This window comes from Plecotus auritus (genome assembly GCF_963455305.1).
Source record: "Plecotus auritus genome assembly, chromosome: 3".
NCBI classification, from domain to species: domain Eukaryota; kingdom Metazoa; phylum Chordata; class Mammalia; order Chiroptera; family Vespertilionidae; genus Plecotus; species Plecotus auritus.
The window spans coordinates 20,533,343-20,553,123 of NC_137772.1; the positions used below are offsets into that span (position 1 = coordinate 20,533,343).

At 35.7% G+C, this 19,781-nt stretch overlaps 1 protein-coding gene across 3 annotated transcripts in view; it reads left to right on the forward strand.

Annotated features, from left to right (window-relative positions):
* Window positions 1–19,781, forward strand: part of LOC308245077 (pro-neuregulin-1, membrane-bound isoform) — a gene marked incomplete at its 3' end in the record, with an annotated part of 208,306 nt that overhangs the window by 42,349 nt on the left and 146,176 nt on the right. For all 3 annotated transcript variants that reach the window (XM_080661781.1, XM_080661782.1, XM_080661787.1), the window contains exons 2-3: window positions 2,638–2,815; window positions 11,335–11,456. In XM_080661781.1, coding sequence (XP_080517907.1) covers window positions 2,638–2,815; window positions 11,335–11,456 — 300 coding nt within the window. The remainder of the gene's footprint in view (window positions 1–2,637; window positions 2,816–11,334; window positions 11,457–19,781) is intronic.

The window sequence follows — 19,781 nt, forward strand, 5'->3', positions numbered from 1 at the left end:
CCTGCGAGGATTTCAGTGCCATATCACTCAACGTAAACCTGAGCCTTTTATTCAATGGCAGAAAGACCAGATGTAAAAGGCAGAGAAATAACAAGAGAAGTCAAGACTCCCCCTTTTTTTTCTTTCTCTTTGTATTAGCTTATTTGCTGGATCACTTTGAAATTTAGTTGTACACATCGTGACATTTCACTCCTAAATACCTCAGCAGATACAGCCTAAGAACAAGATACTCTGCTTTATAACCACAACACAGTAATCACACTTGAGAAATTTAATTTTGATACAATACCTTTAATTTAGATTCTCCCAATAGTCCCAATAATGTCTTTTATAATTACCTTTTTTTCCATAAAGCGAGATCCAATCAGTAGCTACACCTTGCATTTATTTGTCATGCCTCTTGAATCTCCTTTAATCTAGAGATCATTTCACAGTCCTTTGTCACTTATGACATTGACATTTTTGAAGTCCAGACCAGTTTTTTGTAGACTGTCCTTCAATTTGAATTTGTCCGATTGTTCCCGCGCATTTGAAATCATGATTCTTCATAAGGAAATAAGAAATAAATAAATGAAGACAGGAGGGGGAAGTGAGAAAAAGGAAGGAAAAAGAGATGCAAATGGCATGAACATTACTTATTCAAACTAAAGAAACCAGCCTCATGGATTTGTATATCAATATCAACTATATTGATAAGCACATGGATGGAATAGGACAGGGAATAAACCTTGTGAGTTTTGGTTGTGTTCTAGTTTAAAAAAAATTAAACTAGTTCTTTTACTCTATACAGAAAATAATTAGGTGATTTCTTTTTCTTAGCATATGTGAGCCAGTTTCTTTGATGTCATTTAGTTCCCTCAAATTTGTTTCTTTAGAACCCTTCACCAGACCTACAAAACTGAAAATGACCTTAAAGCGTTTATAGGAATGTACAGACATGACTGCAGATTGATGAGAATTTAGTCTGTTCTTAAAAACCTCCAAAACAGAGATGCATGAACCACATATTGAAAGGAAGACTCCTATGAAATCTACTCGGAAAGTAAATCTTGTTTTCAAGCTGCCAGACAAAAGCGTCAGGTATCAAAGGCCTAAGAAGAGCTGAGATAAGTTTTGGGACTTGCTACTGTGTCTCCACACGGAGTGGCTGCTTCTCCACCTCGTTTCCCAGCCTCTGAATGAATACGAGGGTACAGGCCACTGTAGGAGCTTTGCTGAGAAATTAGAGCGTTCAAATGATTTTCCCTATAATTTATTGGAACCTTCATGTGCTCGTTCTTGACATTTTTTTTGATTTAACTTGGTAAGGGCAGAGTTGTAGAAAAACAAACATACCTTGAGTAGGAACGATACTCCATTTCCTGTTCGTGTCTGAGGTGGCTCTGATTGCTGTCCTTGGAGTCTTGATCACCATACCCAGTGAATATAATTGTGCACTGGATTAGGGAGTTACAATCTCCTTAGCCTGCATTTTTTTTTTCTTTCTGGGTCTTGCTTTTAATTTTTGAACTTGAGCAGAAGGGGGTTTGTGTTGGCTTTTCTAAGACTCAGTGGAAACAGAGTTGTTGAGCTCTCAATGTCTGTAATGTTGACTAAGTGAAGTTCTGTGTAGAGAGGAAGATCCATTCCTTACTCTTTTATTTTTAAATTGTTTTATTACGAAAAAGTTGGAGTGCTGTCTAGAATCTTATAACAAACCACCATGTGTACCTATTGCCTCACTTCTACAATAATCAACTTCTTGGGAAATTTGTTTCATTTTTATGCCTATCCATTCCCTACCATATCTGAGATTGAAGCAAGTCTCAGATATTACAACATTTTGTTCATAAATATTTCAGTAGAGGAGAGAAACTCTGTTAAGCAGTCTTCTTTAAAATAAGAATGCTATAAAGGCGTTTAGTGTAAAGTATTCTACAAGTTAATGCACAATTTGAGTACTTCCAGTCTCTGTTGAGATTTAGAACTAAATCCAGTCAAAATGACAATTTGGTGTGAGTATGGTGGTCTAGAATGGTTATACATTGTCTGATGGGACAGCGACTGTAGATCCAGTTAAAGAGTGATATCACCAAAGAATTTCTGTCTTGAGGAAAGGAGTATTGTGAAGATTTGTGAGTTGTTTGTTCTTTGGGCCTCCTGAGACGATAGGATAATCTACCTCTGACTCTCCAGAAAGTTGCAGCCATGGAGAAGTTAGTCACTTACCTGTCTCTGAAACTAAACTTCCCTACTTAAAAAATGGATGTGATGCCTGTTGTACCTGTTCACAGAACTGGGATGAAGATCTGTTGTGCTCTGGGATGCAAACATACCCAGTTACATATTCTTCAGATTTTGGTCCTTTGAAATGACCACTGTTCAGGATTTTTAATAGTATCAGAGAATTACCTATATAGAACATTTTAAAAGAATTTTATAATCTAAGTTGTCTTTTTCTCCCCTGAGTATATTTTGTTTGGGCATATTCTTCTTCAAATTGATATACATTTTGGCTCACTCCCGCTCTCCTCGTTTCTATTTCTTTCTCAGATAATAAAACCTTTAGAAATGGGGCTGGGATCAGGCTCACCCCAAATTGAAGTTTCTCTTTGAAAGATTATGGGTGATCAAAACTCTTTTTCTTTCTCTTTTCAGCCTTGCCTCCTCGATTGAAAGAGATGAAAAGCCAGGAGTCGGCGGCAGGCTCCAAGCTAGTGCTTCGGTGTGAGACCAGTTCCGAATATTCTTCTCTCAAATTCAAATGGTTCAAGAATGGGAATGAATTAAACCGAAAGAATAAACCACAAAACATCAAGATACAAAAAAGGCCAGGGTAAGTTAATACATGTAACAGTAGAGGCAATACCTAGCAATAGAATGATTTAAGATATAAAAATTACCTACAGCCTAGCCCTGGCCGGGTGGCTCAGTTGGTTGGAGCATTGTCCTGTACACCAAAAGGTGCAGGCAGGTTCGATCCCCAGGGGTCATAACGTTGTATAGAGATTATCTAGTTCAGTCTTCTATAATACATAGGAAATACATTGATAATGGGTTGAAACACTTTGGTTGGGGAGCTTTAAGACTGTTAAGTAGCACATTGATTTACACATAGTGATCTTTTAGAAAATTACTAGTTATATTGAGTTAAGTTCTACTTTATCATAAGTCAGAATTTAATTAGGGAGATGAGATATTAGCATATTATATCAGACAATGAAACTAAATCTAAGTTGTAGGTTACTGACACTACTAAGTGGAGTGGGCATTAGGAAGAGGGGGGGACCCTGAGAACTTCAGGAGTAGCTGTAAGAGGGTAGATCTGACTCTGCTGAAGAGGGAGAGTCCCCTCTGGCTGGGTGGGTGAGGTGGGACGGGCGGTTACAGGGAAGAGCAGGAATCACAGTCATAGCAGGCGTTATCACACCAGGCCGATTGGAGCAGTGGGCGAGTGGGTAGGACATTTTGACCCTTATTGGACAGGTTGCTGTGTGTGTCAGACCCTGGGCTAGATGCTGGGTACGCAGAGGTGAACAAGACATGTCCTCTGCTCTTAAGAGGCTTAGTCTAGATGGGAGAGAAATGGAAACAGTTCCAATACTCAGTTTTAAGTTGTACAGTAGTAATAACTGTGAGATGCTGTAGAAAGAGGCTAACACAGATGGGGAGGGGACCCAGTCAGGGACAGTGGTGGCTTCCTAGAAAGTAGGAGAGGAGGAAGGCAGGGAAGGGGGTTTATCCAGGCTGCAGGAACAGAACAAAGCATCTGCAGACTGCAAGTACCAGTATGAGGATGCCTAGAGAGAAGTAAGTGAGCTGGATAGATAAGGTGAAAATAAGGTCCAAAATAAAGTGAGCTGCTTAGAATAAATACAGTTCTGAAAGAGTACATTGTGTGTGTGTGTGTGTGTGTGTGTATGTTTTTTTTTTCCTTAAAGAGGCAATTTGTTACATGGCTTGGATGGCATATAAAAGTATCATTAGTATTCAGAAAAGCATGCTCATATTGGCTCCATAGGTCCAGACAGCTAAGAGCACTGTCTACATATTAATAAAACCCCATTAGACCAGATGGGCCAATATTCAGAAATGGCTTCTTTTAAACAATAGCCTTGCTGGAAGGATTTAAATGGGGGAAAAAGAGGACATTTTATTGAAGTTATGTAACTGTAAATTACTCTAGGAAAAACGTAACATATTTGATCTAAAAATAAGACTTTGTGTAAAGTGGGCAGCTACTTGATAAGTGATCAGCTTATCTGGTTTCAGAATTGGGTATTTGGTAATTTCTGAAGTTGTATCTTAAAAAAAATTACTGTGTCTCCTTTTGTTACGCTTAAAGAGTCAAACTGAATCTAAGTGTAATTAGCATTTATAAAATGTTCTGATATTTCGGGTTGTCTTATAAATATAAGGGGATGAATACTGTTATTATTATACCCATTTAAAATTAAGATCCTGGCCCGGCCAGTGTAGCTTGGTGTTTGAGCATTGACCTATGAACCAAGAAGTCACTGGTTCAATTTTTGGTAAGGGCATATGCCCAGGTTGTAGGTTTGATCCCCCGCAGGGGTGTGCAGGAGGCAGCCCATCGATGATGTTTCTCTTATGGATGATTCTATCTCTCAACCCCTCTCCTTTCCTCTCCTAAAATAAAAAAACAACAACATATTTTATTTTATAAAATAAAATAAAGATCCTGAGAATGAAGTAAGTTGTTTCTTCCTGTAGATCTCAGGTTAATGAATGGTAAAACTTGGGTTTGAAGTTTATCTGACTCCCTGGCCCACGTCTTTTCACAAATACTTGTGATTTTGCTACCTACAGTGAAGTCACAACACAGGGTTAGGGACGTGATTAAGCATAGAATGAAGTCTTTAATAAAAACATTCATATTTTTTGGTTGCATCTACATATGTATAACTTTTCATTGCCATGCTATCTAAAACGTTAATGGTTTGCAGTGGTTACTTGGTTACTTGACTTAAACTTTATCTTACTTACACTTGATCTTAGCAAAAAGGACAAGAAGCAATGAGCTATATCTTCAGATCCGTGATCAACAAGCAGAGGTGAATTTTAGTGTGAGGTTTAGGGTTTCTCTGGGATTCTCTTTATTTAAGTAAAACATTGACTCTTTTCCAGGCCTTAGTCTAAGGTTTCTTTTTCACATTTTATAATCTATAATGTTCGTAGCAGCCAGGATTTTTTTAATCCCTTCGTGTTATGAAAAGCTTTCAAGACACTATGCAATTTCTATTATTTTGTAGTCTTATCTCCCTCCTGCCCCTGCTCCTACTAATAAACTACATTCCTACATGTTCTTCCTATGATTTTGAGTTCACGTTTGAGCCTTTGTTTGTTTTATTTGGCTAACCAATGTGTGGGACCAATTAAAAGAAATGGAAACTGCCCCAATGGTATGTGTCCGCTGATTCCTTTGTTCTTGTTCCCTTTGCCTGGTGAATGACTTTGATGAAGAAAACTGGTTAAAGAGCCAGGTGTGTGGCAGATTCATGTCTGGGGCTGTCAGATTGGCCTCATTTAAACACTGGTTCGATAAGCCTTATTAAATGCTGACTTCCTATTGCTTGTGCATGGCACACACTTTGGGATGCCCTTAATTTTTTCTCAGTTCTTTATTTCTGTTCTTGCATCTTTTAATTTTGTTTAAAATTGGCTCTACTTATTTGGTCAAATTTCTTAAAATTTTTTAAAATTATTTTTTCTGTTGTTAATTGTTGCTTTTTTTTTTTTTTCTCTAAAGTAGAAAAAGTTAATGCATATTCCCTTCTCTTTTCTTTCTTTTTTATTTTTTTTTTTGTTAATCCTCACCTGAGAATATTTTCCCATTGATATTTAGGGAGAGTAGATGAGAGAGGGAAAGACAGAGAGAAACATCGATGTGAGAGAAATACATCGTGCCTCCTGCACGAGCCCCAACCGGGGCCCGACCAAGGAGGAGCCTGCAACCAAGGTACATGCGCTTGATTGGAAGTGAACCCAGGATACTTTGATCTGCAGGCCGACACTCTATCCACTGAGCAAAACCAGCTAGGGCCATATACCCTTCTCTTTTTATCTTAGCTGCTTTGGGAGGTCACTATAACTTTATATGTAAGAAGATCTCAAATTCCTTCCATATACTATTAAAATGGGAATGCCAAGTGCCTATTTCCTATGGTTTATGTGAGGCATTAGGTGTATTGCCTGGTTCTATACAGTATAATAATTGCCTATGAAGTCTCTTTCATGTTCTCATTATTGGCAGTTCCACAGTATCTGAAGTTGTGTTGACACATGCATGCATACATACACACACACACACACGCACACACACACAGCTCATATGTGGTTCCTTAGAAATCAGAGGAATGGAATTATGTCACCTGATCTCTATACATTGAAGTTGTCTCAACATGTCAACTATAGTGGAAGAACCGCTAAGTAAAAACAATGAGAGTCGCTGTTGGAACTGTGAATACATCTTGTTAGTGAGCACTTATCGAAGGAACATAGTTTGCATTTTGATATGAAAGAAGAAAAAGAAATTAATATTTAGAACTTTGACTTATAAATCAGTTTGTATTCATTTATTTTTACATTGTGTTCTTGTTTCTGATTTCAAAAGTAATGTATGCTTATTATAAAAATTAAACATTGCAGGAATGTAGAGGGTGATTATAATAACAGCTAACATTTATTAGGAGCTTATTTAAAGCATTGTTTTAAACTTTTAAAAAATAAATTAACTCTTTTAATAGTTTTAGAAAATTAAAATCCACCAAAACATCAACCCCTCCCAGATTCTGAGACAACTTATCAATTAAAGAGCCAAAAGTTAATTTTATGAATGGGAAGGAATTTCAGTAATTTTTTTTTTCAGTTAACATCCTCTTTTGTGTTGTAGTTCATTGAGAGTAAAGCAAAACCATTTTATCCATACTTATCAAAGCCCCAAATTATTGCAGTATATAATTTTCAATAAAAATTTTGTCTATTTCTATTCTCTTGCCACAGTACTTCCCATTCCTATTCTAGGACACAAAGGTTGAAGAATCTCAGTTTAAACATATGATCATCATTCAAGGAGCCCTACTAATGAGCACCTCAATCAATGATTTACCCGTTATTTCCCTAGAGAATCTTGTTTCCGCTGGATTCCAAAAAGGGTTGCCAACCACAATGAGCTGAATACTTTCTCTCTTTAACATATTTTTAAATATGAGTTGCTGATTTAAGCTTTCATTTTAAAACAGGATTCCTTTTTTCAAAAATAGTTGAAACCACTGATCTAATTTAAACTTTCTCTGCATGGAGACATTCTTGTTAAGAGGATACTTGACAGGTGGTTATCCAGACTTCAGTCTTTCCAAAGAAGAAAACCTGACTCTTTCACTAGATACCCTACTCATTTTTTTAGACTATCACTTAAAGTATGCCTTCTTTTCCCTTTAAGATGTAGTTTTCCTTCAAGAGCTTCTCCCAATAATTTTCTTTTTTAGTTGACAACCATGAAATACATTAAAATAGCTACCCATACCTTGTTCATAACTGCCTGTCAGTGGGACCTCTGTTTCTTTAACAGAATCTCCTCTGTGCCTTATTCTGTTCTGATCACCCTCTTCTAAAGTCCTCTAGTTATTTATATTTTTCATCAAATGCCACTTCAAAGCAGAATTCAATATTCTAGATGAGCTCTAGCCTGTGAGCAGTAGATTGAGACTTATCTAATTTGATTTATTCTGTTTTTGACCAAACATTGCATAAATTAATTTTTAAAATTTTTTAATTTTAATAGTTGTTTAAAATGGAGTAATGTTAAATGCATGACTAATTTGAAATCCCTTTTTCTGTGTATATTATTGTCAATACATGTCTCTTGCAGCCTGTATTTCTGCTACTGATTTTTGAACCTGAATGTATTTGTTATGCTTAGCTTGATTAAATTGAATCTTGGTTTTGGCCCATTGATGTTCAGTGCTAGAATTCCCAAGGGTGTTCTCTATAGAAAGGATTCCTTAGCCACATATCATGCCTGCCTTAGAAATTCACAGTACATATTTGCATAAAAACAACTAAAAGGCACTGTTGTAAAGAAATCTATTTAACTTTGTTTAATGCAACATTTATCTGAGCACAGAACAATTTTTTTTTCCTATTCTCTCTCTTTTTTAAGCATAACATTTATTTGCATTACTTAAGAATAGTATTCCAGAAAACACTGCCCAGGTCTATTGGGAAAATTCTGATTTTAAGAACTAACTTTAAGATTAACTGTACATTTGATTACTATGTTTCTTACCATTTGATTCAGTTCAATAGTTAAAATAATAATGACACAGGGTCAAGAAAGAACTCTTTACATATCATAAAGGACTCTTCTTAGATTTAAATAAATAGGAAAGAAGGGTTGTTCTTGGAATTATCATAATCTTGGGGTGTTTTACATTCTTGGACTGTTGTTTTAACAATCTTATTTCAGAGTTTTGGGGCTTAAAAAATTACTATTATTGTTGAAATTCTCTTTTTCTTCTGTGTTGAAAACCAGGATTTTATTCCCCATCCTTCATAACTTATCTGTCAATTATTGTTAGTGATTCCATGGTCATAAATGAAAATTCTTTCAGTTAAGCGTGTGATTTTGGGCTGGATAAGCTTATTGTAATATTGATTCAATTGTTTCTCATTATTCTTCATAGGTGTCTGTCATGAAGTAAACTTGTCATGTACAAACAAAGTGTACAAATAGCTGATAACCCATTTAAAAAGCACTAGATTTGAATACCTCAAAACAGGCTTAAATGTTATCAGAACTTGACAGGGGGCTAAATACCCTATTATTGTTGTATTTTGATTATTTTAAAAGCTGTCACATTTTATTATTAAATCTTAATATCTACTTGCCAGGGTGCTTGCCATCCAAATGGTCTATTTTGGCTTATCAGGATAGATTAGGAAACTTTAGGGAAAGTTTTCTATGAATAACATTTCTGATTAATATGTGAATGTCCCTGTATAAATGGCCCTTGGGTCTTCTTCTCAATACATAGATAAACAAGGTCATTATTATATTAGGTCCACTATTTATCAACTGTGTTCTGTAGACCATTATTTTCAGGAAATATTAACAGACTAGAGGTCCAGTGCATGAAATTCATACACAGGTAGGGTCCCTAAGCCTGCCTGGCAATTAGGGGCAATCAAGTTCCCCGCTTCCCCGCCTCCCCACTTCCCTGCCTCCTCCTTCCCTCACCACCTGCACCTCACCACCGGGCATTTCCCCCCCGCCACCCTGGCTCCCCACCTCCTCCTTCCCTCACTCCCTCAGCACCCCACCAGCACTGCTGGTCCCCTGTCATGTTCCACGCTGCCCCCTGGTGGTCAGCGCAAGGCATAGTGAGCGATGGAACTCCTATTCTCCCGGTCGAACTCCCCAGGGGACACTGCATATTAGCCTTTTATATATATAGATAAGCCATGTGAGTGACAAAGATTCCATAGTCAAATAAGTTTGAGAGAAACTTACAATACATCTCCCTCTTGTAGAGTCAGAATACATTAACATATTAAAGAATTTGAGAAACCATGTAGGATTTAATAAAAAAGAAAGCCCGTTTTTGTTTAACCTATCTTCCAAAGTTATTTGAGCATAGTACACTTTGTTTTGTTTTCTACAGTTCATCTGTTGACAGTGTTCTGAGTTATAGCTCATGAAGCTCATTTTTCAATCCACATGTTGGTTTGACTATGGCTGCCCTTGATCTGGAGTACTTCTGACTATTTCCGCCCTCTTAATAGTGCATCCTCCTTTCCTATAGCCAGCAATAGAAACATGATATCTTGCAGAGAGCTTAAGCGGGAACATTCAAATATTTTCTTCATTTATTCACACATTTATCTAGTAATGTTTGAGCATGCACCAAGGACAAAGCAGTGATACTGAGAAGTTTAAATTATGGACTCCCCTTTAAAGTGTGTGTGCTAACATGAGAGATGAGACATCCTGAGAGCACCATGAGGATCATGAGAGAGGTACTCGGAGCTGTCAGAATTTAGACCGAGGAGAGAGCAGCTCGGGCTACATGACCATAGAATTCTTGATGAAGGAATTGGCACTTGAGATGGCTCTTCCATGCTCATGTCAGCTAATAGCTGGAGGATTAGAATTGGGGGAGTCCCCACTCAAGGAGGAAGACATGACACATGCAAGAGTGCCAAGGTGGAAGACCATAAGGCTTACATGTGGAACTGGGTGGGTTGGCTCAGTTTGATAGAATGGAAGAGAATAGTAGGAATTAAATTTGGAATAATGACTCTAATTTAATTAATAATAATATGTGACAAAAGACCAGAAAATTCACTGAAAACTAGGAAGGTGTAATTTATGGGAGGTTTGCATATAATCCTGAATTGCCATCTTTGTTCCCTGCCTTCTTTTTCTCCCTATTGTCATCCAGGCAGTCAGTACCAGGCTTGAGTATACAAGGATGCTTGTAAAAGGCTTTATATTGTAACCGTCACCTCATCCTATTAAAATATAGATATAGAAAATAATAAAATAAATGGTTTTAGTAAATGCTGAGCCAATCTCAGTATATCTGAGTTTTTAAATAATAGAGACTGCTTAAATTATAGGCTATGTGCAACAGTAAAACATAGACAAATGCAATCAAAATGCTGCCTGTGTTCAAAAAGAATGCTGAACATTGATTTAATGTGCAGAGTTTAATAAAAGTGTGTGCTATTGTTGCATGAATATTTATTTCAACATTAAGAACCATTTGTGTGGTACTATGCTCCTAGCAATGAGCCTTAAAGAAAGACAAATTCCCTTTCTTTTGGAAGTGATAAATCCTTTTCATTCAAAATTAACATAATTCCTGATGTTACTCTACTGAAGAAAGAAGTGCAGAACATTTTAATCTATTCAAGCCTTAAGTGTCTGTTCTTACCAGATTTGTAAGAAATGAAACACTTTTTTTTTAACTGTCCTAAACCCTAGTAGCTGGTGACATTTAGAAATACAGAGGAAAGAAAATTTACCAATTGGGTTGAGAAAAAAATCTGAGGCATAATGGTGGTGGTAGAGGAATAAAGAGAAAAATTCTTTTAAATTCTTGATTTGAGGGATAAAATTAAGGCTATACCACGGTATAACTCAAATGCTAAGTGTTTCACTTTTACTTTTGGTAAATTATATATCTGTGTACTAGTAAGCTGTGTTTTAATATGGTGTATATAGAATGGGGAGGGGGAGTTTGAGAACTCTGAAACTACAGAGACATATATTTTGATGATCACTGTATTTCTGTGAAATATACTTACACCACTTTGGTCCTGATCTTATAGGAAGTCAGAACTTCGCATTAACAAAGCATCACTGGCTGATTCTGGGGAATACATGTGCCTAGTGACCAGCAAATTAGGAAATGACAGTGCCTCTGCCAATATCACCATTGTGGAGTCAAATGGTAAGAGATACCCTACTACATTCTGTTTCTCAATCTATATGAGGGGTAATGACATTATGTGGTAAGCCTTGTAATAAATTGGTGTGTTAAAATCTCATTATGAACAAATATAAGAAAGCATATATTTTAAATGTATTATAAGCTCCCTGAGACTCCCTGAGGTAGTAAAAACCTGAAATATGCATAGATTTTTAAAAATAATTAGATAAGTTCATGAATGGCAGAGACAGGACTGGTCGCTAAAAGAAAGAAGTTCTACCTCCCCTTAAATTAGTCATGGAGGGCAGTCAAGCCATTGACTCTATCAACAATAGAATATGTATGTATGCATGTGCATTTTTTTTACAGAACATACATGTGTATACAGAATTTATGTGTATTGTATATATTTACATATATGTATATTATGTATAAATAGATGTATATTGTGTATGTAAACAATACAATCTTGTTTCATTCTTGGCAACCTTGGCAATTTTTATGTGCTTAGATGTATTTTTAATACATCTGGCTCTAGGTCATAGAAAGTTAGTCCATTCAGTATTTTTGTTGATGTTTGTATGGTTGTTTTTGGCTTATTCTGAAATTAAGAGTCGAGGCAAAGCATTTCTTACTGTGTACAAACTTTAGCGTCTGTTTTCCTGAGAACAGTGCCCCGAGATATTTGTTAAACAAATGAGTGACTTGTTACCAACCACCCTCTGAAAATTTCTCTGAGATATTCGAGGACAGTAAAAGACCCACAGCTGGTGGCTCTCTGTTCACAACACCCCAGTACTCCATTAATTGGAGTCATCTATAGAAGCTGAGGACATGCTGGCAGTGAGCATCTAAATCTCTTGAAATAATAAAATGCTACTTCAAAACCTTTGGAGCTTCCTTTTCTTTCTGAATCTGGCGCTTCACTACTGCCTTCACAAGCCTGTCGTATGCTAAAACCAACCCTAGATGCCCTGCTTTTAGGTAATAGATGGCAAAGCGTGTCCACTGCAAAGGCATGAAAGGTGTCCACTTAAAGTGATAGCGTAAAAATGCTGGTCCAGCAGGAAAGAGTAACTTTCCCCAACTTTCAGGGTCAACTCCATGGGAGACTGATGGATGTAGTTTGTGTCAGTTGACTTAATAGGATAGATAGAAAGGAGTGAGATAAAAATATGGAAGGGTTGGGAAAATCCAGGTTAATTCTTAGGACTTCCCAATAAACTGCTCTATTGCAGTGTAATGATACTCATTACTTTCATTTTAAATATCTCCCTCCACAGAGGGTAAAGGACGACAGTGAAAGGTACTAGTTTTCAATATTATTTTTAGGAGCTGTGTTTATAGTTTAAAAATGTAAAAGCCATTTAAAATTTATATGGGTAAATATAACATCATTTTATTTTTTAGTCAATAGCAATAGATTTTCGCTAGTATTTTTATGACACGTGGAGTCTTATAGGATGCTACTTGAAACACAAATTCATAATTTAATTTCAGTGGCTTATCTTTTTTCTTCTTATCATATCATGTTTAGTAGCTTAATGTGTCTCCTCATGGTAAATGCTATTGAATTATGATTTTGACACTTGGAACAGATATGTGTAGCTATGCATACCATAAAGTCCCAGGAAAATCAAATTAGAGTAAGTGTCATGGTCTCGCTGAGTGCGTACAGTAGTATTATATTGATTATTCCATATTTCCTGTTTTACTGAATTAAGCAGTGAATTATTTAACCCTATAGTTTTTTTCTGGAAAAAAAACTACAGGGTTCCTTTTTTAATAATTTTGGAGGTGCCAAAAGTTGGAAAAATATGGCTTTTCACATTTCTCTCATAGAAGAAACATTATTTTTGCATATTCATTCAAGAATTGGTTTTGTTTTGGAATATATATATTATTAACCAGTTAAATAGTGTAGAGAAATGGAAATAGGTATGTTTTTAATAATAAATCGTTTTTTTACCTGACAAGAATAAAGAGAAGTTCATGAAATATTGCAAGAAGGCCATTCTTTCACAACCAACTAAAATTCTTCAGGGAGAGGGTTCTTATTGGCTTATTTAAAGCATCTGAAGGAGAATGAAGAATCTCAATTACAGTGCGAGGTGGTCTTGTTTTGTGTGTGTGTTTCTTAGAACGTTAGGAAGAGTTCACACTTATCCAATCCTCTCACTGTATTTAAGAAGAACTGGAGACTTAGGCTATGTCTTAAGACAGACACATTCTGGATCAGAAGATATTTAGTAGCAACGGGGATTTGGACCCAGATTCCTTTAATTCCTGGTCCAGTATAGCTCACTCTATACCTAACTGTGTTTGCCAGAGTTTAAGGTAGATTCTTTGGTATGTACAGAATAAAAGTTGAAGGGATGGTGTGAGGCATAGGAGAAAGATATTCCATGGGGAAGAAGTAGAGCTTCATTATAACTAGGCCTCAAAGAGTTGGCATTGAACCCAAGGCATCTCTGTGAATTTAAACAAGGGGAGTTTGTGGCTCTTCTCTGTTTTTGGCTTTCATGTGCCTCAGAAACTTCTTGATTCTTCCCCTGTTTCCTGTATCTTCTCATCTCTCCTACTTTCAACTCTGCTTCTTCATGATTCCAAACTCTGACCTTGTTATGATCCCACTGAGCCATCTTTTTCTTCATGGTTCCTTTTAAAGCATTCTGTCAGGTGTTTTTTTTATTATTAGATTTAATATTTTATTTTAATTTAATTTTATTTTTTTATTATTTTTTTAAATTGTTATTTTTTACATATGTGTCCTTATTCCCCCATAACCCCCCCACCCCCCATTTATGCCCCACCCCCTTGTTGTCTGTGTCCATTGATTAGGCTCATATGCATGCACACAAGTCCCTTGGTTGATCTCTCCCCCTTACCCCCACCCTCCTCTACCTTCCCTGAAGTATTACGTGCTGTTCGACGTTTCTCAGTCTCTGAATCTGTTCTTGTTCATCAGTCTATGCCGTTCATTATATTCCACAAATGAGTGAGATCATGTGATATGTATCTTTCTCTGACTGGCTTATTTCACTTAACATAATGCTCTCCATCTCCATCCATGTTGTTGCAAATGGTAGGAACTCCTTTTTTACCGCAGCATAGTATTCCATTGTGTAGATGTACCACAGTTTTTTAATCCACTCATCTGCTGATGGGCATTTAGGCTGTTTCCAAATCTTAGCTATGGTGAATTGTGCTGCTATGAACATAGGGGTTCATATATCCTTTCTGATTCGTGTTTCTAGTTTCTTGGGATATATTCCTAGAAGTGGTATTACTGGGTCAAATGGGAGTTCCATTTTTAGTTTTTTTGAGGAAACTCCATACTGTTCTCCACAGTGGCTGCACCAGTCTGCATTCCCACCAGCAGTGCACGAGGGTTCCTTTTTTTCCACATCCTCGCCAGCACTTGTCATTTGTTGATTTGTTGATAATAGCTATTCTGACAGGTGTGAGATGGTACTGCACTGTTGTTTTGATTTGCATCTCTCTGATGATTAGTGACTTTGAGCATGTTTTCATATGTCTCTTGGCCTTCCTTCTGTCTTCTTTCGAAAAGTGTCTATTTAGATCAGTTGCCCATTTTTTGATTGGGTTGTTTATCTTCTTTTTGTTAAGTTGCATGAGTTCCTTGTAAATGTTGGAGATTAAACCCTTATCATTGATATTATTGGCAAATATGTTCTCCCATGCAGTGGGCTTTCTTGTTTTATTGATGGTGGCATTTTGTCAGTTTTAACTCTTCCTGTATAATTGTTGCGTTAGTTCCCCATAGTAAGAATCTGATTGGTAGAGCTTATTGTACCAGACCACATGGAATGACCTAGAGAGCTTACAAATCATCTGCCTTATCCTCATATACCCACCAGGGGCTCAGGCCAGGAGAGTAAAACTGGAAACTAGAAACAACCCTGTCTCAGAGGTGATGGATGGGGAGTGCCCTCATCAGAGCAGGTGGCTTGGCGGGTGCCATGACTGGCAAGGCCAGTGCATTTTGTGTATTGGGAGATTCTTCTCATACACTGCAGGGGCTTAGTTAGAGTGCAACTGAAAGGAAAATGTGTAGTCATTCTGATCCTTCACCCTCTTCCACTGCTGTCTATGAATTTGCTATGTTCAGATCAAGGCTGGTTATCATTGAAGTCAGCTTGGGTCCTGAGCTCGGTGGGACTCAGAGGCACTAGCTGTGTTGTTTCATCTCTGTTTCCCTAGGAATCTGGGCAGAGGTTACAGAGAAACACTCATTTAGGGAGGAAAAGGACATTCTACTGTGGTTATACACCGTCACATGGCTATACCTTCTCTTCCTGACGTATACTTACTTTTGACTCTGAGAGTGGGATTCTCAAGAATTTCTTTTTCTGTGGCGGTCCCAGAAAAAAGGTTTGGAAATATGAATGTTATCTAAATATTATATTACATAGAACTCCTTTGAGATGTTATGTTTCTACAACATATCAATAATTCTGTGTTGTCTTAGTCACCTCTCCCGTATTTCTAATAAGTACACAACTGTGGTTTGATCATGTGTTTACAGGTAGCCTTGGTGAAAGATCCTGGTATGTTGCTGGAGCTCATTGTTCTAATTCCATCTATGCAAACAATTCCTTGTGATTTATTTAAGTTCTCACACAGGTGCCTTCTTTCAGCCAATATGTTTAGAATATATTCTGGTATAATATTCCAGGAGGGATGGCTGGAGTTAGGAGAAGACATGTAAGGGAGTTTGTTGTTGTTATAAGAAATACTTGTTTAGAGAGAAAAAGAACACTATTTTCTTCCCAGAAATAAAATTTAAAAATGTAGCAAGATGACCTTGCTATGTGACATTATGTTTAATCCCATTAGGACAGCTCAATAACTATTAGAATAAAATTAGCATATCATAAAAATCTTCTATTCAATATTCAGAACTTTCTGAAATGAAACTCATTGTTTAAATCCACTTAGAGTAGCAACTAAATGAAATGATTTGGAAAAAAAAACAACTAAGAAATTCCCCTTGAATCATTTCATGCTTGAGTGAAACAATGACCACATTTCCAAGCATTTAGAAAATAATATATATAACCAATCAGTTTATTAAGTTATATTTTAGAAATTTATATCTTTTCTTTCTTTCCAAAGCCTTTTAATCCCTACCTTATTTGGGAAAAAGTTTTTTTCATACAATAGACAGATCTAAACCTATGGGAGCAGCTAATTACTTCTGGGAATAATGCAAACCTAACAAAGTCCAGTTGAGCTTTCACATAAAAGAGAAGATCATAGGGAGTCATCATTACATGATGGCTACAAGGGGATTCCTCTTATGAATTCAAACATGGCAGTTTAAAAGGCCATGTACACTATATGCACTATGCTTACAAAGCTAATACACTGTATGTTTATTTCATTTAGCTTGGTTTTTGTATAGGAATCCTTAATTTAGCAATAAATTCTTACCTAAGAAGTTCCATGGAAACTCCTGGATATCATCTTAGGGACAAGAATAGCTATTATTTATTTGGTTTTCAAATTAATTAAATATTGCTACCTTTTAAAAGATTAATACAGGAGAATATACAACTAATCAATCATATATTCTAGTAGGTTTTCTTCTTCTTTAATCAGGAGAAAAATTATTTGAGATTCAAGATCCCATAGGAGAAATTGGACTCATAGCAATAAAAAGCTATTTCATCTGTGATGAGCATAAAAATATTACTTTTATAAAATTTGATTAATGTATCAATTGGTCTTTTAAAAAACTGTCTTGTTTGAATAAAGGGCTTAGCCTCACCTTTTCTCCTCAGGTGACAATGTTGTTGCAAATGTTATAAAATTGATGAACAACTTATAGTTATACTGAGAAGCATATAAAATACATTTGATAATTTGTATAGTAGTCTCCATGTCTGATGTATTATGTAGGGGTCTCAAGAAGGCTAATATGAGTGGAATAGTTTTCTTTTTAATGCATAGAACCTATCCAATCTCTACTATTTATTAATTTTAAAATTTTTTAGTTACTTTAAAGTCAGCACTCATTATGAGCAAGAATTCAGACACTCAAAGATGTTCCTGAAGTCTTCTTTATCAGTGCTAATGCATGTGTACCTACCTTAAATGTTTAAAAAAGAGACTTGGTCAAATGATTTGTATGCACAACCATGGCCTGTAATTTTAGAATAACAGTCACATCATCTAATATTTGAATGTACCTAGAAACATCATATGTATGTTTGTATACATGTATATGTGCTTTGTTTTAAATAGTTATATTTATTATATTATGCTCATGGTGTAGTCTCAAACAAGTCATGCATATCTAATTATTACAAAAATTGCTTTCCAGAAGGTGTTATTTTCAGACACTGCAACTTTTTTCTTGAGGCCAGCTCCAATTTATTAAAAAAGCATTCAAACATTGCAAATATACAAATGTTCCTTATGTTTGCTTGCCTACTCAGCATAAGTTGTATCCAATTCCTGATGGTTCTAAATCCTCATTATTTTGCATTAATGAAGATGTCCTTTATAAATTAAAAAATTTAATATTCCAAATTGCTATGAGAAAACATGATACTTAAGTAAACATCAAATAGATTGCAGGACTTAATATTTTTTAAATCTATAAAATTTAGGTAAAATTATTTTCAATTACACTTATAACAAAAGGTCATTTCCTAAATCTATGAATTCTACTCCAAACACACATGAAAATGTTTGCTGAGTGGTTTTAATAAAAAGATGAACTTTTCTTATTAGCAAGATTCTTTTAGTATAAAGTATGTAACTTCTAAGCTTATATTTCCCCCAAGATAAATCAGGAGGTTTTCATTCAGAACTATAATCATTACAGGTATTTTTAAAGGTCTCCAGGATAAATATCTAATTATAGCAATGGAGGTTATTTTAGGTTGTCTCTGTATAGATACATCTTTGTAGTAACTTCCTGTTCTGGTATTTTAATGTAATGTTCAGTTTTAAAAGGAAACGTTATGGTTAACCTTTCCTCTAACATGGTATCTTTTATGCAAAAGACAGAAAAGCTCTAATATATTTTTCCTTGGAAGGTCACGGTGACCAACTACTTAGTTTGTCAGAAATAAATGTGAAGAGTCATTCATGCTGGGATTGGGCCGTCTGCCCAAGTCTTGTGACTGAGCTTATTTCTTCAGTCTGGCTGTCATGTCATTGATGGGTCCTGAAGGACAGAATGAGGAAGCATCTCTCCCAATGTAGGCATTTTGCTTGCAAATGTGGATCTTCTAGCTCTTCATAAAGAAAGACAAATGCTGTGAATCTTTGGTTATAAAGTTTATCTCTAATTAAATTTTTTGCAAAGAAAAGTAATTTTATTTTCTATGGCCCAAATCAAGAAAGCTAGTTGTAGCCACTTTAGAAACAGATATTGCTGTATTACCAAGTCAGAATATCCCCTTTAATGTCTGTTGCTTGAGAAAGTCCAAAGGATATCATACACCCTCACATACTGATTCCTTTCTCTTTGTCCCTTTTATAGTGGATATAAGAACCTGTGTAGGCAACTTTGGTGGCTTGATAATAATCACCTTGAATGCTTTGTCCTTCTAATGCTTGATTAGAGAGGACCATCCATACATAATTTGCATGAAAAAGACACATTTGGTCTTACTACAGGTATATTTCTGATCTTTATATATTCATATTTAATCTATGCTTGTTCTTCAGCATTCCTGCTGGATCTCATATGCCATTTTTTCTTTCCAATTTCACAAAACCTTTTATCCCTAGAGAAGCTTCTGAGGTTTAGAAATGATTACCCCTTTAAATTAATTTCTCTTACCTACTAGTCCTATCATGGAAATCCTAAAAGGTCATATCTATATACAAAGATAATTACATTGATCATGAACATTTCTAACTCCATGATTAACAGGCTATTAACTGATAGCATATTTGACCTGCTTATGATTTTAGTAGGATCTAGTAACTTTTGTAATGTGTGTGTGTGTATATGTATATACATACACACACACACACACACACACACACATATATATATATATATATATATATATATATATATTATATATATATATATATATATATATATATATATATGGATTCAATTTATCTTTTTGTTAGTAAATAGTAAAATACTAGTATGTCACTAAATAATCATTATACACACAGTGAAGGTTGAATGGTATTCATCATCTCTACATCTTTCTAGGTTTCATAAAACTATGCCTTACTGGAAATAATACATCTTAACAAATGGAAAACCCTTTTCAGAAGGACGGAATGAATACAGAATTAGTTAGACAATAGCATCATTCTCTTTATCACCATAAAGGTGGTAAGAAA